Source organism: Marmota flaviventris, chromosome 1 (genome assembly GCF_047511675.1).
Source record: "Marmota flaviventris isolate mMarFla1 chromosome 1, mMarFla1.hap1, whole genome shotgun sequence".
NCBI classification, from domain to species: Eukaryota; Metazoa; Chordata; class Mammalia; order Rodentia; family Sciuridae; genus Marmota; species Marmota flaviventris.
The window spans coordinates 112789899-112813078 of NC_092498.1; the positions used below are offsets into that span (position 1 = coordinate 112789899).

General features: G+C 48.3%; 1 protein-coding gene across 1 annotated transcript; it reads right to left on the reverse strand.

Moving 5' to 3' along the window:
- Positions 1-17279: 17279 nt before the first annotated feature.
- LOC139705131 (nuclear envelope pore membrane protein POM 121-like) lies at positions 17280-22946 on the reverse strand. Its single transcript, XM_071609394.1, has 3 exons — positions 22752-22946; positions 21503-21553; positions 17280-20918 (listed from the first exon to the last, which is right to left on the reverse strand). The coding sequence occupies exons 1-3, from the start codon at positions 22944-22946 to the stop codon at positions 17280-17282; spliced, it is 3885 nt and encodes a 1294-aa protein (XP_071465495.1).
- Positions 22947-23180: the final 234 nt, after the last annotated feature.

A 23180-nucleotide genomic window follows, 5' to 3' on the forward strand; every position in this document is an offset into this window, starting at 1 on the left:
GGATTGGCTGTGTTGGAAAGGGATCCGCACAGGGCTTGGCTCTGAGGCCTCAACCACTACTCTGTTCCTTTGATGCCCAGAATAAAATGGACCACAATATGTTCTTTCTACAGGGTAAACCCCAGAGTTTGAGTCCTCTGCTGGAAATCACACAGGGTGGAAATTGGGGTTTGCCCAGCCATCATTTATAACAGCTCCCCATGAAACAGGAGCCCTCCTGACTGGCCCAAAGAATACTCCCTTCTTTCCTTGAAGCTACTCCTCACAAACATCTGGCTGCAGGTTTCTATACCTAGAGATGGCAAGGAGGCTAACACCTCTAACATCCTGTGCCCCTCATCTGCCAAGATGGCTGGTGGGCTTGACTAACTTCCTGACAATATTGGAACTCCAGGAGGACTAGAAGGTTTGTCTGCATTGATTCCTAAATTATAGGCCAAATGATGGCCCATGGTGGTGCTACACATATATTTGAGTGATGACTGAGCCAAACCACCTACTGCCTAGCTATTCAGAGCCAGGACCCTATTCGTTTCTCCCCAAGTGTCCCTATTCTGACTACATGCAGGTTGGAATGCTCCCAGATGCAACCCACAGACTCCTTCCTAAATGTGGAAATTGTTTTTCCTGAAGCCTCAGAGTAGTGAGGCCTGAGGCAGAGAACTTTCTCACAGGGAGGGGATATGCCCACAGGGTAAGGCCAGAACTATAGGCTGCCTATAGTTACACAGAACCAGGCCTGAGGCAGACACTCTTTGGGCTCATCCTACTCAGTTTTCTAAATATCCAGGCAGGCTGCTTCTCTGAAAACACTACTTTCCCCAGAGCTGACTGAGTTCCCAGAATTCCCAGCACCAAGCAGGAGATGGCCATGTGCCAGGGCTTCGAAGCAATACACATCTTTTACACAGCAGCTCCAGCACCTTCTGAGGAATGTCCAAATTTTGGGAGGAATACAGTACCTTTCAAGAATTGAAGACAGTAGCTGCTGCATAGTAAGTGTGCATACATTTGTTTGAGTAGCACCACCTACCACTGTGTTTCTGGCCCATGCTCATGGATATGGTTTCTTCAACTCTTCATGGTTACTCAATGTGATGGGTATATCCCCCCTCTATAGATGAGGAAACTGAGTCATGGTCAGATGAAATGACTTGCCACAGAATACTCAGCTACAAGTGCCAGGGTGGGAATTCAAATCCAGGCTGTCCCACACCAAGTCTGGAAGAGAGTACCGTTATTCATTCATTCAACAAACCCCTATGGGTGCCTCCTGGAAGTGAGTGCTTCCTGTGTAAGCCCAAAGATTCATAGCACCCATGCAATGTAGGTGTCACTTTTACCATTCCCAAGTTTCCAATGAGGCTGCTGACCTGGGAAGGCAAGGCCCATCAGGCCTGTGAGGAGACAGCATTTTGCATCAGTGAAGCTCCACATGGATTCAGGTTGCTCTGTCCTGGTGGCCAATGCACCTGCTTCCTCAGATCACAGCCAGTAAACATCATGGTCATGGCCAAAGGTGGGTTCATGTCATTCTACAACTGTCCATTCCCACAGAATGTGCATCAGCAAGAGTAAAGATTAAGGTAAGCTCCAGACTCTAAGTGACAATGATGTGGGTTTCTGAACTGGAACAAATGTGCCTCTCTGGTGGGTAGTGATGGTGACAAAGGCGGAGGCTGGGCAGGGATGGGAGCATTTGGGAAATCTCTGTTCTTCCCCTCAATTTTGAGCTTAAAAATGCTCTAAAAAGTTATCAAGTAAAAGACAAGAGGAGGAACAAGTGTGCTTTGTCACTCTGCACTGGGTGAGGCTGAGGGCAGGCAACCAGAGCTTGGGGCAAACAAATCCAGCACCTCCTTCCCAACCTGCCTCTCTCCAAGCTCAGCACAGCATGGTCTTCAAGGGGCTCTGGGGTCTTTAGAGAGAAGCTGTCTGATGGTGACAGCTCAGAAGCCCTGCCTGACACCTCCTCAGAAGGCCTTGAGGGGAGACTCAGATTTAGGGTGGCCCACCTCTCCCTCTCTGTCCCTGGGCTGTCCCTACTTATCTCTATTTCCACCCCTGCTCCCTCAGAGGCTGCCAGCTGCTTGCTGCCTGATCACATTTAAGCTGCCCTTCCCACTACTTGGCCCAGCAGCTCCTGTCCATCAATAAGCTCTCAGCACTCATGACACTTCCTCTGAGAAGCCCATTCTGACTGCCACCTAGGAACACCGTGACCCTCTCCCTCCTCTGTTTCCTCAACCATTTCTGAATTCCCCCTATTTCTTCATCAGTTTACTTGTCCTCGCTCGGTCTCTCCTTCTAGACTATGAGCTCCAAGAAGGTAGGGGTCTTCCTTGTGCTCAGTGTGGTCTCCCCAGCTCCCCCAGGATTGGAAAGGAAGGCTTGGAAGCTGTGGAAAAGTCATAGAGTGAGGATATAATGAGAATTGGGTCATCTGCCACCTGAGGGAGGGCCCTCACCATACCCTGCCATCCTGGCCCCCTGATCTTGGCCTGCCAGCCTTCAGATCTGTGAGAAATCAGTTTCTGATGTTTCAAAGCCACACAGTTGGTGGTCGTAGTTACAACTGCCTCCACTCATTCAGACCTGGGCAATCTGAGCCAGGCTTTGGTACTGCACTCTGGACACTTGGAGGTACCCAGGAAAGCTGAGGATGCTCTCTCCATGCAGCAAGTTGGTGTCTGTTTGTACAATATCAGGGTCTGCTCACCTGATCCAGTGGACACCTGACAAATAGTAAGCCTGCAGGCAGCACTTAGGACCAAAGACAGGCACAGGGGCAAAATCAGCCACTTCTACTGCAAGGGGCTGTGTTCTAAATGCAGCTGCTCTCACCCCTTCAGTGGGGACATGTGTGGCTTGCCTGCTTGGCTTTCATCTCCCTGTCTCGTCATTTACCCTTGAATATGTTTGGTGACTCTTTCTGTCTCTCACACAATGATTCAGCCCCTCCAGGCTTGACCACTGAGATTAATCCATCCCACCATGATGGGCAAAAGAAGCAGTGACCCAGGCTGGCCAATGACTTTCACTATCATCATTAGGACACTGTCTTTTCCTCCAATGCCAAACTAGAAGATTGTGTCTCTAAAACTGCTTGGCAACATGCCACCACCCCCAGAGGCAGCGTGGGCAAAGAAGGCAGCGCAGGGAGATGGAGAGAGGCAGTGTCCTGATGATGTCACTGCAACCTCTGGATAAAGCTGTGCCTGAATCTGTTGTGTTCAGCCCACAATTCCCAAACATGTGAACCAAAGCAATCCACTTTTCAGCCTTTCTTTCTCCTGTAAAGTTATGCTTGTTTACTTATTGATCTAGCTAACATTGTTAGGGTTTATAAAATTTGAAAGGTGGACCACTTTGCTACTTCATAGCTGTGTGGCCTTGGTTCAAGTCTGTAAACCCTCAGAGCTTCAACTTCTTTGCTAATAAAGAGGAGTTGCTACTTTCACCTACACAAGAGGAAGTCAGCCTTGTAGATTATATGAGACAAGGCAAAGCACTTAGGATTGATGTTTGATGAACTGAAAATTCTATAATTCTAGTCTACTAATTAAGCATAATTGACTGAAGAATAACTACAGGGAATGCTTTCAAAGACCCAAGTATCACTGAGTGTCTGACTCCTAGGGCCTCAGCTATCTGATTTTTCAATGTGGCCTCTATTTGGCAGCAACTGTTGCATTCCTAAGAACACCCTCAATCTGAGCTCCTAAAACATCAGGCACAGAAAAAGCATAAAAATATGGATCTTCCATCTTCTCATATCACTAAAAGAAAAACACAGTGACCCATCTGAATTTAGAACTCTGAAACCCCTCACCCAAGGGCTCAGGACAACTCCATGGCAGGATCAGGAGGCTCCCCCCAAAGGGCTTGTCCCTTTGGACATCAAGAAATACCCCTTGCATTCAAAATATAGCACAGCTCTGGGGCCTGCAGCACCCCTACCAAGGGCTTATACAGGTGATCAAGCTCATGCTCTGAGAGCATCTGCAAAGTCATCTGTGAGCACAGGGCAGAAACTGACCCCCTGCAGCTGAGTCCATCTTGCTCCCACTGGAGTGAGCGAAGCAGTCCTTCCTGCATACAGATGGCACCACTAGAACAGGTCAGCAACACTGCTGCACAAGGGAAAAGAGACTGTCATTCCAGAGGTTCAGGTGCTACTAAATGGGCAGGACCACAATTTGAACCCAGGACTGTCTGATTCCAAAGTCTGGCCCTTTGCCAACTCCAACTCACACTCCCAGCATAGGTCATAACCACCTATGGGCTGTTGGTTGCAGCTACAGAGCAATGTAAAGCACAGTTTGCAGCCAGATCCCTGGGTGAACCACTCACTATCTCTGTGACCTTAGGCAAGATACCTGCCATGTCCTTGTCCCAGTTTTCTAATGCACCAGTGAAGGTGTGTTGTTCACTCCACAGAGCATGGGGGTGGTTAAATGAGATTGTCTATTGAACAGCTAGGTATCATATGGTATTTTTTTGTTTTGTTTCTTTGTTTTTATGCCTTTATTTACTCAGGATGTCTTTAACTGAATCCTGGGCTTCCTGGAGGGGAGCAAGCCTTATCAGCTGCTGTTTTATTATATATTAAGTATAGCCTTGGAAAATTCCAGGGAGGGCCCAGTCACAGAGCGTCGTGCCAGCTGGGGGCTGGAACCTAGGGCTCACCGGAGGTGGTGGTCAGCTCTAGAACCTCCTGTGCTTAGAAAGCAGGAACAGGGGGATGTGAGCAGGGACCTTTTAGGAATCACATGGTTGTTAGTGACAGAGGCCTGGGAACAAGGACTCAGGCCATGTCTTGTTGCATCAGGTGCCTGAAGCCTTAGCAATTTTCAGGCCCATGGGGGTGACAAAAGTGCCCTTTCCTACTTGTTAACCCATGACAAAATGCTCCCAAAAGGTACTACAGCACCTCATGAGGCTTCTGCAGGGAGACCCGACAGTATGGCACAGGAGACACAAGCAAACAAGAAAGCCAGGCCCCTCTTGCCACTCTCACTACTGATAACCAGAGAGATCAAGGCTACCAGACACACAACACTATCCAGAGCTCCCAGGAGCTGTGCTGCCAGAGTCCTGAAACAGCCTCAAAACACATCATGTGGGTGGGACTGCATTATTCATGAGAAGATCTGCCCCCATGAGCCTACCCACAGGCTCAACTGAGTCAATCCTAAAGGACTCAAGGGACCCAGAAATGTCCTTCTTGCAAGTTCTGTGCCCATTCAATGAACAAGGATTCTGCCACCCCTACTCTGAATGCTGAAAAGTGGTAGCTGAGTCTGGGGTTCCCAGCCCAGAGGCAAAATTCTGAAAAGAATAGGCTGAAGTTTCCTCTTTGGCCTGACACCCTAGTGACTGTGCTTCCTTCCTACTGGTCCCTGATACTTCCATGTTCCTCCTCTGTTCCAAACTCCCCCAGGGCTCCCATCTTACCCAGAGTAAGGGCCGAAGACCTCAGCAGCCATGAGACTCTGCAAGGTGGACCCTGTTCTTTCTCTGACCTCATCATCACTCTCCTTCACTCTGCTCTGGTTTCATTGGCCACCTTGCTACTCTGTCTTCCCAGCTCAAGGTCTTGCAGGTGTTGATAATTCTGCCAGGAACACCTTTCCTGAAGAAGTGTATGTCCTCCCTTCCTTCAATGCTCTGCTCAAACATTATCCCCTCAGCGAGGCCAAGCTGACCACCACCTCTGGTGAGCCCTTTCCCTCTCTCTCTGTTCTTCATTTCTGCCATGGAACTTATTTATCTACCTGTCCTCAGACTGGATTGTACTCTCAATGAAAGCATGTGAGTAAGTGCTCAATTTGCATCTGCACGGGGAGGGGAGCCTCAGTGGTGCTCAGTTCGTCCACGACATGATGCCACCCCTAACACACACACACACACACAGACCAGGCTGGCCCAAAATGTCTACACCATGCAAGATCTCGAGCTGACAGCTCACAAGATGCAAACATGGCTGCAAAGGGGTGCCAGGCTGAGCAATGGTGGGGGGTGACAAGACAAGGGCAAATCTCACACACACACATACACAAACACACACACACACAAATAATAGCCTTATTTATTCATAAATACTCATGCATTACACAAAACAGACTCACAAAAACAGTTCACACCGATTCACATGCAATGTCTGGAAATGCACTTGGACGTCTGCAGACAGATGCACACACATTCTCATACTCACACACTGCAGCCCAAACTCCACACATATGCACACCACACACACACACACACACAGCCATGTGTGCACCCATGCACACTCAGTCCAGACCTGCAGATGCCATCCTTAGCCCCGCCACTATAAATGTTCCGCACCTCTACAGGGACCTCAGAGGTGACTAGCTATAAATCCAGAGGCTGGACTAATCTCCACCATGGCCCAAGGGACAGTAAATGGGCAGCAGGGCAGCAGAAGTCTGTTTGTCATTCTCCTGTTTAAGGTGGTTAAGATGATGGGACCCTGCCTGCCAAAGGAGGAGTCCACAGACCTGAGACCCCCAAGAAGTGGCCCCTGTCTCCTGGTGGTGGTGGCTCTGGGTACTGCGAATGTGTGGGTGCAGGAGGGAGTCTTTTTGTCCCCAAACTGAACCTCTCCTTTGCTGAACGCTGGGCCCTCTTTGGCAGGCCCACTCAACATGGACCTCCCCAAACAGGCCTACCTGTCCCCAGAAGCTTGTCTCTTCTTTAAGGCCCCCTCACTGAGACCCACACAACTGTTCCTGCACAACAGGTGTTCCCAACCAGACACCTCAAGGTATGCCCCCAACCTGGAGGATCTTCACACTGCATCCACCCCTGCACACAGCTTAAAGACACCACAGGTACCCCATACATCCATCTCCAGAACCCTAAACATATGGGTCACCCCTCCAGCCCACCAGAGGTAGATGCTCATTCTGGGTGGCCCTTCCTACAATGTGGCAGCTCCTGTCACAAGGGAGCACCCCTCCAGGAACAATTGCCCCCCACCCAAGTTGGCTGTGCCTTCCCAGATGTGCATCCTGCACCTACCTTCTTCCTCAAAGTCAGCAGCAGCTTCAATACTCTGCAGCAGCTTCTGCTTTATGCCAGGTCTTCATCTCTAGGGGACAAGCCGGTGGGCATGGGTGACCACATGGTAGAAGCATCCAGGGCTGTCCACTCCCCAGCCCACCTGGACCTTCCTTACCTGAGGGAGCAGCAGCCATGGCTCTCACAGCATCCTCTGAACAGAAAGGGATGGGGGACCCTTGGGAATAAGTGCCTGGTAAGGGCAGTGTGTTTGGTGTGATACAACTCAGGTGGGCATGGGTAGAGCCAGGGACTGCCAAGTTCTGAACTCAGAGCCAGGTGCCTCCCACTACAGTTGGACCATTCACTAGGAGGGCACCATCACCTAAGTTCAGCTTGGAAAGTGTTGAGAAATTTTCCTGGAGAGCAAACCTTCCTCAGGATCTGAGGATCTCCTCACATGATCCATGCTGCCCTCACATGGACTCATACCAGCATCACATAGCAATGGTGCAGTAGCTTAACCACAAGAGGCCTCTGCTTCCTGCAGTGTCACTTCAGCACCCTCTACTGAGGAAGCTGACATCATGCACTGTATAAGTAGGAAATGGTGTAAAAGCCAGGCTAGGGTGGAGGAGCAAACACTGAAGGAAGGAAGGAAATAAAATCGGAGCCAATATTAATGAACTTGACAGCAAACATAGCAACACTAAGAACCAATGAAACAGTTGTTTCTTTAAAAAGGTAAACAAAATTGATAAGCCCCCATGCTAAAATAACCAAGAGAAAAGCCAAGTTTATAAAATTAGAGATTAAAAAGGTGAAATCACCATAGACATCTGAGAAATACAGTGGATCATTAGAGACTATTTTGAAAACTTGTACTCCAATACATTGGAAAACCTAGAAGAAATGAATACATTTCTAGATAAATAGGATCTACCAAAACTGAATCCAGAGCAAAAGAAAACATACCAATGACTTGTAATGAGATGGAAGGCTTTGCATTACTGTCTCAGACAAAGAAAAACTCAGGGCTGGATGGACTCCCAGCTGAGGTCTACCAAAAATCTTTGAAGAAGAAGTGATGCCAAAACTCCTCAAATTACTCCATGAAATACAAAGGGATGGAACACATTCCAAATTTATAAAGCCAGCATCGCACACATACCCAAACCAGATAAGGACACATCAAGGAAAAAAACCTACACATCAACATCCCCAAAGACCTTAGATGCATAAATATTTGATGTACGTTTTCTCTGATATGCAAAAAATAAAGAACAAAAAGGAAAAGAAATGTGGGAAAGATGAGTAGAGAAAAGGGACCAAGGGGTAGGGGTAGGGGAGCTGAGCCATAGTGCATCAGTAAAAATATGGGGGAAATGATAAAGATTTCTAGGAAATCTTGATACTAACCCCAACAACTGAGACAACCAGTCATTAAGGGAATGGAATAGCTCTCAAAAACTGAGAGGTATCACATTTCACATAAAACCACTGTTTGCTTGTTTTGGGGGGTGGGGAGAGAGGGGACTTGTCAATTAGCCTACCCTTTAATATAGAAAAAATGCCACAAGATATTTGTTTGATGACATCAGAGGAAACCCTAAAAGGAACACCAACACAAGTCTTCACAGGTGTCAGCCTTCTGAGGCAGGCAATATGGCTCTCGGTAAATTAAGTGTCCTGGTAGAAATGTGAAGTGATCCAAATCAAGCTAAATGAGAGCTGGAATCCTAGAGGTGATGACCCAACCAAGAGCTGCTCCTGGATACTACATTCCCCCACCCCCACTTTTGGTAGTAGTTATGACCGTTTAATTTTCCCTCATGAAATTTATAAAATAGGTGCAGAATAACCATCTTAGTGTATTCTACTGTGATTAAGTTTTTTGTTCACACAGAAAACACTCTACTACCATCCCAATTCCAGAAAGTGGGAAGATGTACTCAGGGGGCACTCTTCCACTGTCAAAGCAGAATGACACCAATGCCTCAAGAATGTGTTACACCCTTGAATTAATTTTTCCCTCGGTTCAAAAAAAAGTGAGTTTTCTTTTCTTGTTCTTCCTGGCCCAGGTGTTCTGATGCCAGGCCTGCACTCTCTTTTAAGTTGTTCGTGATGGTGATTGGCCCAAGACTCACAAACTGCACAAAGGATCAAAAAGAAGAGGCCACCTCAGAAAGGGCAAAGTGTGGGCAGTGGGGCCCCTAGTGGATGTGACAGAAGATGCAGACCCTTCAAGACCAAGGAAGTGAGTGACAGGTGGCAGCTCATACAGGAATTGTGAGTCTTCCCTTTACACTTATAGTTGGGGCACTAGATCAGGGGCCAGCATCCCTTCAACTCAAGAAATATTTTGAATATGCCAGAAAAGGGGATGCTTTAGTTTGCAAGAATGCATCTATAGGCCAAGGCACATGGTCTCCTTTGGAGTGATGGTTGCATTCCACATCTTTGGGGAGCCCAATCTACTCAGTGGAGAGTCCCACAAAAGTCATGTAGTGTACCAATACATGAGGTGGATCTCTCACCCATTCAGCTTCTCCTGCCAGTAGCCATCTGGCTCCATTACCTACTCCATTGCCTTTGTCTGGAGTGGTGTTGAATCCTTCTCTTTCAAGAAGAGACATATTTTCTCTTCTCAGCCTTGATTTTTAACATCTCAGGATTCTCCTGGTTAGAAGGGGGAAGGAGGCATTTTCGGTTGAGCGTGGCAGCATTCCCCCCTGATCTGAGCCAGTTAGGAAACTGCTGCTGGTACTTTGAATGGCTGCCTGAATTTTCCAAGTTAGTCAGTGTCCAGCAGAGGGAGCTCTCTGAAGTCCCAGCCATCTACCTGATGATGGAGATCAGAAACTGAGAGCCCTGTCTGTAACCAGGTGGAAAAGAATCTGACCTGGATTGAGGGAGGGATAGAGAAGGTCAAGAGGAACAGTAATTGAACACATGAAAGCCTGGTATGTTCCATCAGGAGCTTGTCTCCTGAACAGACATGTGAGATTTGTAGAGGGGTTGTCAGCTAACCAGGGACTGTGGATTCCCAGGATGAGCAGGACAATCATCTTCTGGTGGTGTCCTTCCTCTTCAGTTGTGGTGAATGAGGGTTAGAAATGTGTGAGTGCGTGGTTAGGAGAAATTCATGAGGGCCTGTCCACTTATCCATGAGTTGCACTTCTGATCGCTGGCTTTTCTATGTCTTAAATAGGATTGAGTCTCCTGCCTAGAATTAGTTTCAGCAGCTGTAAAGAATATTGAGTGCTGTCTTCATATTTTCAAAATGGAGAATGCATTCTTCTTAGTGAGGTCTTAATGATCTCATAAGGGTTCAACTGCAGCCCCATTCTGGGGACAGACAGGATGTGGAGCTGGGCAGTAGGTAATATCATTTCCCATATCAATCTAGTTTCCTAACATAATTAGTCTTCAGTTATTTTGTGACACACACCATGGAATTGACTGTGTTCTTTGCCTTGTTCATCCATTGAAGGAATTTCACAGACACAAATAGTGAAAGTGGGAGGGCAAAGTGTCAGATTATACAAAAACAATATAAAGAAAGCAGAACTCCTGCATGGGTGGGGTCCCAAGAGAGGGTTGCCAATGAGTGGCAATTGTCTCAGGTTTTATAAGGATCTAAGGGTTAAGAAAATAAGCCTCCAGCCCACTCTTGGTAAGGAATTCAGGGACAATGTGCACTTCATGTGCCATTTCTTCCCCTCATGTTAAGGTCACTGTGTTGAAGTTTATCCCTTTTTAATAGATGTCTCACCCTTTGTTTGAAGCTCAGCCTTGCATCTGTGGTCTTTGTATTCTGTTCCACTGTCATCTTTCTGTTAGGAGAAACTTGACCTTGGTGAGTGCAAGTCTCCTATCTGCCTACCCAGCTCTTTCCCTACCTACATTTTAGGGTGTGAGTCATATTTTGTGTGTTCTATGTTGATTGAGACTTCAGGCATCAAAGAGTCTCCAAAGAACTCCTCAAGATTCACTCAACTTGTGAATTACTTTGGAGACAAAGGTGAGAACATAATTACATTGAATGAGTCACCTATACTCTCCCTGGGGAAGCTGTCTCCCAATAGTCACCCTCAAGGTACTTCTGAGCCCCTTTCCATTCAATTTTCTACCAGTCTTGGACATTTAGGTGAAGTTCATTGCCAATATTCAAAACAATATGGCCCTCAAATTGGGCCCACTATTTGGGCAGCTCTTTCATTTTCAGTCTCTTTTGGACACAGAATTGGCATCTGAGTCACATTTTTTTTGCCATAAGCATTCCAATTCCTCAGAAGAGCTGTCTGGATAATTGCATACACATATCTGTTCCAAAATGAGATTTTAAGGGACAAAACCAATGTCCATCAGTGCTCAAGAAAACCTCTTCTAGTGGTAGGCACTTCCCTACCAACTACAGGAGGAAGTAGAGAGGCATGACCCACAGACCCCCTTCTGTCTACATCACAACACAGGAACACCAGAGGCTCCCCACTCTCTTGACAAACAGAGAACTCCACTCCTTCACACTGTGAAACTCAATGCCCAGGGTCAGTCCTCACTAGTCACAGCTAGAGATGCAACAAGGAATAGAGGCAATGGAGTGCATCTGGAGTGAAACTCAACACCACACACCAAACCATCCTTAGCCGACTGCACCAGGAAAAGGCAGATGATAAGAATAGATCCAAAACAAGTGTGAGGCACAACTGAGCAGTGCCTGCCTTTAATCCCAGAAGATGGGAGGCTGAAGTAGGAGGATTGAAATTTCAAAGCCAGCCTCTGTAACACAGTGATGCCCTATGCAAATTAATGTTTGCTTCTCTCAAAGTGAAAATTTAAAAAGGGCTGAAGATGTGGCTGGCTCAGTGCTTAAGCTCCTCTGTGTTCCATCCTAAATTAAAAATAAATAAATAAATAGCAGAGACACATCCATCTCATCGGCAGGGCAAATTTAGCACAAATACAAGAAATTTCACAATACAAGGAAACCTGACACCTCCTACATTCTATAATTTTCTTGGCACTGATGCCAAATATTTGAACTTGCCAGACAAACTATGCAAAACATTAATCTTTAAAAAATATCAATGGAATCTGAGAGAATTCAGCTGAAAGATTGAAGGGGTTTAAGGCAGAACATGAACCCAGAGAGAGAATGTTTGAAAAAGAATCAGGCTTCCACAATGAGTCACAATGGCCACCAGAAGGAACTTTGATTTGAAACCATCACTGAATTGGACAATTTTTGTTGCTGGACAGGAAAGTGGGCAAAAACATTCAGGCTTTTTGAGATATGATCCTGTCCTTCCCTCTACTCTCTGCTCTGTCCTCCTCTCTGTTCTATCTGTTCTCCTGATCCAGTCTTCCTTGCTAGGAAAATCCCAAACTCCTTCCCATTGTTCTTCAACCTCTCTTTCCACATCCTCAGAACCACCCGAGCTGCTCTCAGCCCTACTTTACCTGTCTTCCCCCTCCCAATACACACCAATCTGCTCCTGCCACCCCTCTTACCCCTCCACCCCTCCTCCTGCCACCACAGCTCCTCCTCCCTCACTCCATACAACTCCCTCTTCTCCTGCAGCCAAGGCTCCTCTGCCCACCTCTTCTACCGACACAACCTTTCCCCTCCCCCTCCATCCCTCTCACCCCCCTCCTTCCTCCTCTCTTGAAGCCATGATTACCTCCACCCACTCACCCCTCTTTTCTCCTGTCAGTGCCCACACCCGGTCCCACCAGACCCTCTTACCAGATAACCCAAAGTTCCTTTGTCCCTTCAAGGAAGTGGCTCATGCTGAAGAGATTGTCCAAGTATATGTCCCATTCTCACTTCAAGATCTTTCCCAGATTGAAAAGCACCTTGGGTCCTTCTCTGCTGACATTTCTACTTATATTTAAAAATGCCAATACCTCTCCCAGACTTATGATCTTATCTGGCATGACATCTCTGTTGTTCTGTCCTCCATCCTTACCCCCATGAGTGAGCCCGCATCTAGCAGGCTCAATCAACCTATGATATCAGAAAAAAGCTCAAACAAGCTGAAGAGGGCCCTCAAAACTCTATCCAATATCTGGTGAAAATGGCCTTTAAAGTTTATAATGTCCAGGAGGAGTCAGCTGAACTAGCTAGGTAGGCTCAATTACAGAAAAAGGTAACACTTCAAACCCAGGCTTTACCAGAGCCCTGAGGCCTACAGCTCAAGCAAGAGCTCCATGGAGGTTCCATCATTCCTCTACACCAGGTACTTGCTTCAAATGTGGATGCAAAGGTCACTGAAATCACCAATTCCCAAAGCCACACCCTCCTTCCAGGCCATGCCCTATCTGTAAGCAGACAGAACATTTGAAAAGTGACTGCCCCGTGGTTGGCCCTTCCTTGGTGCCTCTACATCGGAGTATGACCAGCTAGGTGGTATCTTCTCTTAAACTATTGGGGTTCACAGAAGACTGAAGAAGCCCAGACTTCAGGACCCTCATTATACTCACGGAGCCCAGGATAACTGTTCAGGTAGTGGTTAAGTCCACAACCAACCTTGTGGACACAAGGGCTACCTATTCAGTCTTGCCTGCCCACTCTGAGCCTCTGTTTTCTTCCAAGGTCTCAGTTATGGAGATTGAAGGCAAACCCTCCTCCCAAAACTGAACTGCTCAGCTGGCCTGTGCCCTGAAGGGACACCCATTCATAAACTCTCTTCTGGTCATTCCATCCTGTCCGATTCCTCTCCTAGGCAGAGATGTTCTCAAATTACTAGGAGCCACGGTCCAAAATACATCCAGAGAATACTACCACCCATGTCCTTCTGCCTCTAATCTTTACCCTCTCTAATAACCAGACAGTATCTACTGTGCCATCGTCCCCTGATCTAGTCGATCTCCAGGATTCGGACATCTTCAAGCTGGTCATAGCCTCCCACCACAAGCCAGTACATATTTAGCTGAAACTGCAAACTAAACTTCCTTTATGTCCCCATTTTCCCATCTCCAAAACCTATATGGAGCAATTTAAACCCATTATAGACTGCTTACATGCCCAGGGACCCCGCTTTCCTACTGACTCCCCCTGCAACACTCCCATATTGCCAGGATGCAAACCCTCAGGAGCCTATCACTTAGTCCAGAATCTCCGCCTAATGAATGAGACAGTTATACCCATCCACCTGGTGGTTCCAAAACCTGACACTCTTCTTTCTCATGTCCCCCCTTTGAGCACTCACTTTATTGTCCGGGATCTTAAAGATGCCTTCTTTATAGTGTCCCTCCATCCTGACTCTTATTAGCTCTTTGCCTTCACATGGGAAGACCCTACATTCTTTAGGTATCATCAGCTGACATGGACAGCCCTACCCCAAGGCTTCAGGGACAGTCCCTATCTCTTTGGGCAAGGCTTGGCATGGGATCTAACTGCTTGTGACTTAGGAGGCAGCACACTCTTACAATATGTGAATGACCTTCTATGCAGTTCATCATTCAAGGCTTGTGAACTCACACTGCTCAGCTCCTCAATTTTCTGGGGTCCCTGGACTATTGGGCCTCTTCAGCCAAAGCCCAGCTTACTACCTCTTCAGTTAACTATTTAGGTACACTTCTCACTTCAACCTCTAAAAGCCTGACATCAGACAGAATTCAAGCTCTCCATGACCTACAACCACCAAAACAGTGGACTACATCCTCTCCTTCCTGGGTCTGGCAGACTTTTTCAGGCATTGGGTTCCCCACTTTGCACTTCTTACCAACCCCTTATACAAGGCCACTAAGGAGACCCCTCATTGGACCCTCACCTCCCCTAAGCTAGTAGCCAATTCCTTTTACAAGCTCAGGAATGCTCTTACATATTCTTGCACTCTCTCTCTTCCTAACCCTAAACACCCTTTCCACTCGTTATGGATGAAAGACAGGGTATCACCACTGGCCTCCTCGCTCAGCCAACTGCACCCTCCTATAAGCCGATGGGATACCTCTTCAAGCAGCTTCACTCTATGGTTCATGATGACTACCGAGAAATGTTATAAAATTTTATGTTCTCCTGAGAAGTCAACTTCAATATATTTCTAAAAGACAACAAAGAGAGCCTAACTTATTTAAAGTTTAAAAATGTTTTGCCTCTTTCCCTTAAGAGGGAATTAAAAGCTCTCTTACCTTGTCTGTTTCATGTTTCATATATAATGATAAATTATGTTCACTAATTAATATTAATTTAAAAATTATGTATAATTTTTTATAAAATAATATTCAAGTAAAAAATTAAGATTAGTTTCAAAATCAAAACATCTTGCCTAAGATTGAACAAGTGGCCACCATACCTAAGTTAAAATTCTTTCATCTCATTCCAAGTTAAGACAATTATTCAAGTTTATTTAAAATTAAATTCAGAAGATAGGCTTTTGTTATAAAGATTACTATATTCCTAAAGTAAACAAAAACACTATATATAAATAAGTAAATGTTTCAAATTATAAAAATTATATTCCTTAATTTATAACTATTATAAAATCAAATCTTTTACTCTTATTAGTTTTATATTGTATTATCCTTACAAGTTTTAAAACTAGTATCTTGTAAAGCCTTATGCAAGTACAAATTTTAATGTAACAACTGAAGGTAATTTATAATACTAAGGTGATTTCTTATAAGACAAACAAGTTGTAATACTGTATTTTAGTATCTATACTGGCCCCAGTTTATACTTTTATTGCTTAGCCCATTAGTAGAGACAAAGGGAAATCATAAGACTCATAAAAACAAACAAAGCAACAAAAATCTAGGCCTCCTTTTGCTGTGGTGCCCTCTTTAGCTCGACAGCATGGACTTTAACAATCCTCCCTTGCATCACAGGTCACTCTTGTTAATTTTCCTGGCCAAATAAAAATATGTATTGTCACTACTTGCTGTTTAAATACTTGTACAGTGCTGGGCCATTCTCTAAAGCTAATGGTGGTCCAGTTTATATCAACTTTTTTCTATATTTTTAAAAATAAAAGGGGGGAAACAAAATCCCATATAACCCCACCAAATCTCACAATTATTTTGAAAAGTTTCAAAATTGTGATATTAAAAGTCTCACTCCTGCTGAGTGACACATGTAACACAAGAATAAACCAGATTTAGTAATAACATAGGGTAAAGGCTATGCCTCTATATTTCCAGAAAACCCAACCTGTCATTAAGGAGACAACTGAAGGACCTGGCCTTTCAGGCTGAGCAGATAGTTCAACAAGAAGGAGGTAATAAGTCTCAACCACAATGGCTATGCTGGTTCTGTTGAGTTGCCAGGTGAGTGGAGTCTATGGAAAAATTTATTGGACCTATTTCCCAGATCTACCTTTAGTACATCCAGCTATGTGGATGAAGAATCCATCCCACTATCTACTAATGATATCCATATAATGGGAGGTTTTAAAGATGAATGCATGTGCCTGGATTTAATTACATTGGCTACAGTGGGAATCCACTTGTATTTTAGTCCCATGATAAACATGGTGGCTGTTTTAAAAGTAACTTTTAAGGTAAAGACAGCATACTGGCCTCTGGGACTTAAGGTCAAATGGCTGGACAGTTATTAAAAAGGGAGTTGCCCATAAAAACCCAGCCATTACTATGGAAAATCCACCAATAACTTACTGCCCTAATTATTCTGCAATAGAATTTGGCACCTGTCCTAAATCAACAGAGTGTGTTAATGTCTTGCCATCGCAAAATAATGCCTCTAGAAATGTGGATATATTTGGATGGATCTCTGAGAATTGATAAAAGCCACTTCAGGATGCTATGACCCCTGGAGGTCCATATTCTAACTTCAGCAAGGGTGGTATTCCAAAAGATCTCTGCCATGAGACAAAGATGCTCCAAAAGGGTTCCATCATTTTCAGGGTCATCATGGTTAGAAAATTAAGATTCTTTGTGTTTAGCAGACCAGAAGAGGAGAGGAAGTATAGGTTGAGACAGAGCAAGTAGCTGACCTTGGGATTGCTCCCATGGGCTGTTGTCTTTGGGGGTATGGCCCTGCTTCACTGGGGTGGATGCCCTGGCCAAATTGAGTGCCCTCACAAGTCTTCAAGGGCTACAGCATGCCAGACTCACCATCCTATGGTGGAGGTGATAGGATGCCCAGTGGCCCCATGGAGTGGAGGCAGGGCCAGCTGAGGCCCAGCTGAGGGCAGTGGAGGACTGTTGGGATCTAGGCAGTGTCAGTCCTTAAAGAAGTTAGCATCATCCTATCTGGGTAGGGGGGCTGAAAGTGTTAAAGCCCAAGTGTGTTCTTAGCGCTTTCTCACGCTTCTTGTTTCTCCACGTGGGCTGATGACCATGGCCCCAAAGGCAGAGATCAGATCTGGGAGCCAGTCTGGGCTCCCAGGGCTCATAGATGGATTATGGGTGGACGTCAAAGTAGAGGTTGATTTTGAGGATGTGGTGCTGGTTCCCCCAGGAGAGCTTAAGCCTTTCTGTGTGGGCAGGCTTTGGGGGATGGCAGTAACTATGGCCACACCAGAGGTTGCTTTCCCTGGGGTGTGCCTTGCTTTCTGTCCCTTGGTCCCCATGGTGGTGCTCTGGCTAGGGGCACTGGAGGTGTTCTGTTCTAACTGTGCCCCATGTTGCTGCCTGTTGCTTGGGGTACCTCCTCTTTTGGAGGAGATACACAAGGCCTCAAAAGCTATAATGAGTTCAGGGAGCATGTCATGGCTCCCAGATCCTCTCAATGTCACTGGGACCAAAGGGTAACTAGAGGTATCCTTACTGGCTGTACTGCTTGTCCCGCAAGGTGAGCTTAGGTGTTTCTGGGTGGGCAGGGTTTGAGGGATGGCAGTCAGGGTAGGAACACGAGTGTTTCCTTGCCCCTTTGTTCCCTTTTCTGTGTGTTTCCCCAGTGCCACGGTGGTACTCTGGCTAGGGGCACTGGAGGTGTTCTGTGCCCCATATTGCTGCCTGTTGCTTGGGGTACCTCCTCTTTGGGAGGAGATACACAAGGCCCCAAAAGCTGTAATGAGTTCAGGGAGCAAGTCTTGGCTCCCTGATACTCTTGATGTCATTGGGACCAAAGAGAAACTCGAGATACCCTTTGTAGTGCTTGTCTCCTGAGGTGAGTTTTGGTGTTTCTGGGTGGGCAGGCTTTGAGGGATGGCACTCAGGGTAGAAATTCTACTGTTTTCTTGCCCCTTTTTACCCTCTTTTGTGTTTTTCCTGGGTGCCATGGTGGTACTCTGGCTAGGGGCACTGGAGATTTTCCATTCCAAACTTGCCCCATGTTGTTGCCTGTTGATTGGGGTTTCTTCTCTTTGAGAGGAGCTACACCAGGCCCCAAAGGCTGACATCATTTCAGGGAGCAAGTCTGGGCTCTCTGATCTCCTTGATGTCACAGGGGCCATAGGGAGACTATAGATACCCTTTTCAGTGGTAGTGCTTGTCCCCTGAGGTGAGCTTAGGTGTTTCTGGGTGGGCAGGCTTTGAGGGATGGCACTCGGGGTAGGAACTCCACTCTTTCCTTGCCCTTTTTTACCCTTTTTTGTGTGTTTTCTGGGTGCCATGGTGGTGCTCTGGCTAGGGGCACTGGAGGTGTTCTGTTCCAACATTGCTCCTTGTTGCTGCCTGTTGCTTGGGGTTTCTCCTCTTTGGGAGGAGCTACACCAGGCCCCAAAGGCTGACATGAGTTCAGGAAGCAAGTCTGGGCTCTCTGATCTCCTTGATGTCCCAGGGACTGAAGGGCAACTAGAGTTACCCTTTGTAGTACTTGTCCTTTGAGGTGAGCTTTGGTATTTCTGGAAGGGCAGGCTTTGAGGAATGGCACTCGGGGTAGGAACTCCACTCTTTCCTTGCCCTTTTTTACCCTCTTTTGTGTGTTTTGTGGGTGCCATGGTTGTGCTCTGGCTAGGGGCAGTGTAGGTGTCATTTCCCAAACTTGCCCCACGGTGCTCTCTAGTTTTGGGGGTTTCTCTACTTTCTGAGCTTGATGTTTCCTTGCATGATGTCCGACCCAAGGACAAGCCTCTCCTCCGAGCTGCCTTTGAGGTCACTGAATGTGTCTGGGTGCTTCCATGAGGACCCACAGTGGAGTTCCTATGTTTGTCAGACCCAAGGGCTGAGTAGTTTATGCTGCCCAAGGTTGTAGGGCCCAAAGTCAAGGGTGGCATCGGAGCTGCCCCTGGACCTGGAGCTCCCACGTGTCCAAGCTGATGACAGCTGACAAAGCTAGGGGCTCCAGGCTTCATCCCACCAGAAACCCCAGAACTTGGTGGGATGGTGGCTCCAAGGGTGAGAGGCTGCTTCCCCTGTGGAATGTGTCCTCGCACCCTTCGAGCTGGAGAGCTGGAGCTTGCTACAGGTGAGGGCCTGTGAGTACAGTAGGGCTTTGGGTCCTGGTGAGAGCGCCGGAAGCTCCTACCCAAGGTGGAGGGAGGCCCCAGATGTGGGGGCTGTGAAGGCATACTGGTGTTCAAGGGTGTGACCCCAAAGGGGGCCACTGACTGTGCAGCCAAGCCTGCCAATGTGCTGAGAGAGGGCCTGGGAGGAAGGGCCAAAGCAGCAATTGGCAGGCTGGGGGAGAGCGGTCCTGTAAGACTGGTGATGGGTGGATGGCTCTGGGAAGAGACAGCAGAGCTGACCCACACTGGGGTGTGGACCACCATGGTTGTGCTGCTGGGGGGGTGGGGAAAGGTCTGGCTGAGGCCCACTGATGCCAGAGGCCTGGCCCCTCCCAGTGGAGAGGGGACCCCCCCATGGGCTTGTGGGGCCATGGCACAGCTGTTCCCAATGGTCTGGGTCTCACCCATCAGAAGACCGTTGATGTGCTGCAGAGCTTTCTTCTTCTCCCTGTCTAGGTCCTCAGCAGTCACTGCACAGGCCAGTAACAGAGGTGGTGGCAGCTTCAGAGGTTCCCCTCGGCAGCATTGCAGGAGAGGAAACTTGCGTTTCCGTGGCCTACTGGGGTCTCCCGTGGGTGAAGACTTCTTCTTGGGCAATGGGTGTCCCGCCCTGCCTTCTGCCACCTTCTCACCCTGGGCCTTCTTTGGGGGAATCCCTGGGGATGAAGAACATCCCAGGGGCGGCTCCCCGTTGGATGAGTCTGGAGCCCTCCTCTTCAGGGCTGGGAGACCTCGCGTGGAGCTGTAGGAGCTGCTGATGGGGTTTCTTTTGTGGCAGGAGCTCATGCAGTAGGCCCGGGAGCTCTCAGCTCTGTCTTGGGAGCTCTGGGTGCAGAGGTTTCTCCACAGAGGCCCAGGCCTGGGCACAAAGGCAGGCACACAGCTATGGGCCCCCGGGGGCCTAAAAGCAGATGCTCTTCCAGTGATCTGAGGGCGCCCCCTCTGATGTTCTCTATCTACAGGGTGCTCTGCTTGCTCAGCCACCACTTGGCCACTGTCTCCAGGGGCTGTGATCACAGTCCTCCCTGGGCAGGGTTCTTGGGGTGCTGGAAGCTGGCAAGGAGCCACTTCCTGCCCCTGCACCCTACAAGGCGGCTGTCTGAGTCTGCAGCCTGGGATGCAGGAATTCATGAAAGCTGCAGTTGACAGCAGCGTCCTCTTCAGGAGACCTGGCACGCGGAGGGAGGAGGCAATAACCAAGTCTCCGAGAAAAGATCGAAGGGTCCGCAGGACCCTGGAAAAGCACCGAGCAGGCACTTTTCGCAACCGCTGAGGAGCAGCTGCAGGATGGAGGCAAGATGACCTGCGAGTGGTGCCACCAGCCCAGGAAGCCCTTAGTGGCCAACCAGTATAGGGAAGTCGGCGCGGCCCATGACCGGGCTTCTTGTGGGACCCTTCTGGCAGGTCTCTGCCCCTCAGCGCGGGGGGCAGGGGTGAGGGACAAACACCTGCTGTGCGAAGTCTCCATGGCAGTCTTAGCGAAGGCGCTAGTGGGGAATTCCAGCGTCCATCGCAGAAGGCCTTCTTCGGCTGCTCAGGCAGCTTCAGGCGAAACGGCTGTCAGACCTGTTGCCAGGGCGCAGCTGAGGAAGGAATGAGTGGAGAACACGCGAGCACGTGAGGAAAACCGTCAATACTGGGCAAGAGGCAGGCTTGCGCCAGGAACGGACGCGCGCGTGCAAATTCCGCGTGCGTGTGCAAAGTCTGCATGCACGTGCAAAGTCCAGGTGCTTGCACCAGATGTGGAAGAAATAGGCAAGGGAACTGCGTGCCTGGTGCGTGCGTGGGTCCTGGGGGGACTGTTGAGTGCTGACACTGGGATGTGATTCAGATCCTGCTGGTCCACCTCCTGACCCAGTGAGGTTTCCGGATCATCTCGGAAGGGTTGTAGATGCTGGGTTTGAGGGGTGGCAGCTATGGCAAGGCCAGGGATCTCTCCCCTCAGACTCGTGCAACGACCCTGCCCCTCCAGAGGCAGGCAGGATGGCAGCACAGATGGGCTGAACTCCAATGGATGTGGGGGCAGTCAAAGGGCTGGGAAGGCTCTTGCTGCGGGTTGAGGGTAGCTCCTGGGGCGTGGAGCACGTGCGGACTAGGGTGATGAGCGGGTGTTTGGCTGGCAGTACCTGCACCTCCGGTACAGGGACAGGTCGGTGCCTCTTCAGGAGTGCTCTTCTCTGAAAAGGCGGGAAGTGGCATGGCCCCAATATAAGCGCCCCCCATACCTCCAAGCTTGGAGCAGGGGGTAGCCTCCCTGGGCCTCTGAAGGGGAAAGCAATGTCATTAGATAGGCGGTGCACCAGCAGGTGAGCAAGTGGTGGTGGCAACTCCAGGATCTCGCTTGCTGGGGCTGGGCAAGGACACCTTGTCCTCCCTTGAAGGTGTGAGCTAGTGTTTGTATCTAGCCTTGCTCTGGTGAGGGTGGGCGGGGCTGAGTTTGACAGCCAGGAGCTCTTGCAAGGGCAGGAATCCCTCAGCTCATGCCCCGCCCCTGAGCTGTCAGAGTTCTGTCTGCTGTCCTGCCTGGGCCTGGCCAGTCAGAAGGGGAACTGCTAGGGGGCAAGTTTCTTGGCTGAGCAGCATTTTCAGGTTGTGGCAGCTTTGGGATCATGGCCTGTGTGTCTTCCTGCACTTCCTCTGGGAACAGTGGAGGGAACAGCTGCTGAGAATGCATTTAAGGCATCCCCCAGAGTCTGGCTGAGGGGTTCAGCAGGGCAGGCTGTGAGGGAATGCTACCCTCTGTGCACAGTCCTTTCTCTTTTTGTGGAAACCAGAAATACCCAGCTGTGTGCTCACAAAATCGAGTTTTATTCATATTTCGGTCGCTTTCTTTGAATTTTGGTTATCAAGATTCTCCAATTTTTAAATTTATTTTTTTAGTTGTCAACAGGCCTTTATTCATTTCTGTGCAGTGCTGAGAATTGAACCCAGTGCCTCCCAAGTGCTAGGCAAGCACTCTGCAACTGAGCCACAACCCCAGCTCTCCAATTGTTTGACTGTCTTCATTGCTTAGCTGTTCTGGGGACAATACTAGGCCTCCTACTGTTCCTACAGTGTAAGATATGTTACCTTTCACCAGTCCAATCCAACACAGACACCTATAGACCCAGAGATCCACTCAGCATTCACTCTTTGGAGGTTCCAGTTGTCATGGGTCTTGGCTTTTCCTGGATGGAAGGGCACCCTGCCAGAGTTAGCTGTGAGGTTTCAAGCTCAAGCTTCCCATAACCCAATAAGCAGCCCTGCATGCTCCTCCATGCTCAGCTATTAAGAACTGTCCCTCCTCCTCACTGGTGGAGTTCTGGGCTTGCTTCTGAACTGGGCAAAATATCAGTGAGTGGGGACCTGGAGGAGTGAGGTTGGAGGGAGCCTCACCTGGGACTGTTGTCCCAAGTGGGTGCTCCTTGGGCCCCTTCCATTGCCCATGGCCTTTTCTGGGTCCACTGGACCTGCAGTAATCAGTGAAGGCCGCTGGGTGAGGTTGTGGCAGTGCTCATCTCTCCTGGTGGGATAATTCCTGGCATTGCATCCTTCTGAACCCAGTTCAAGGTGCTGCCCAGTAGGCTGCATTGGGAATCAGGGTCCTGGAAGTAATGGAATCACCTGATGGGCCAGTGCAGCACAGACTTACAGTGGGTGACAAAGTTGGAGTTGGGTTACCAAGAACATGGTCCTGGGGCTCAGTGTATAGGTCCTTCCTCATGCCACACAGCTGAATTGGCACTTATCTTGAACTTTCCTCTGGAGTGGCCAGAACCAGAAGCTCCTTCACTTCCCGAGTGTCATGAAATCATAGTGCTTTTG

What these genes read in the sequence shown, in the direction of transcription:
- LOC139705131 (XM_071609394.1), bottom strand. Translation starts at nt 22,946, where the DNA reads ATGCAGCCTACTGGGCAGCACCTTGAACTGGGTTCAGAAGGATGCAAT. An exon ending in ACTTGGGACAACAGTCCCAG is followed by an intron (nt 21,554 to 22,751) that starts GTGAGGCTCCCT and finishes CCGCCTTTTCAG; the next exon opens with AGAAGAGCACTCCTGAAGAG. An exon ending in TCCCTGTACCGGAGGTGCAG is followed by an intron (nt 20,919 to 21,502) that starts GTACTGCCAGCC and finishes TTTCGCCTGAAG; the next exon opens with CTGCCTGAGCAGCCGAAGAA.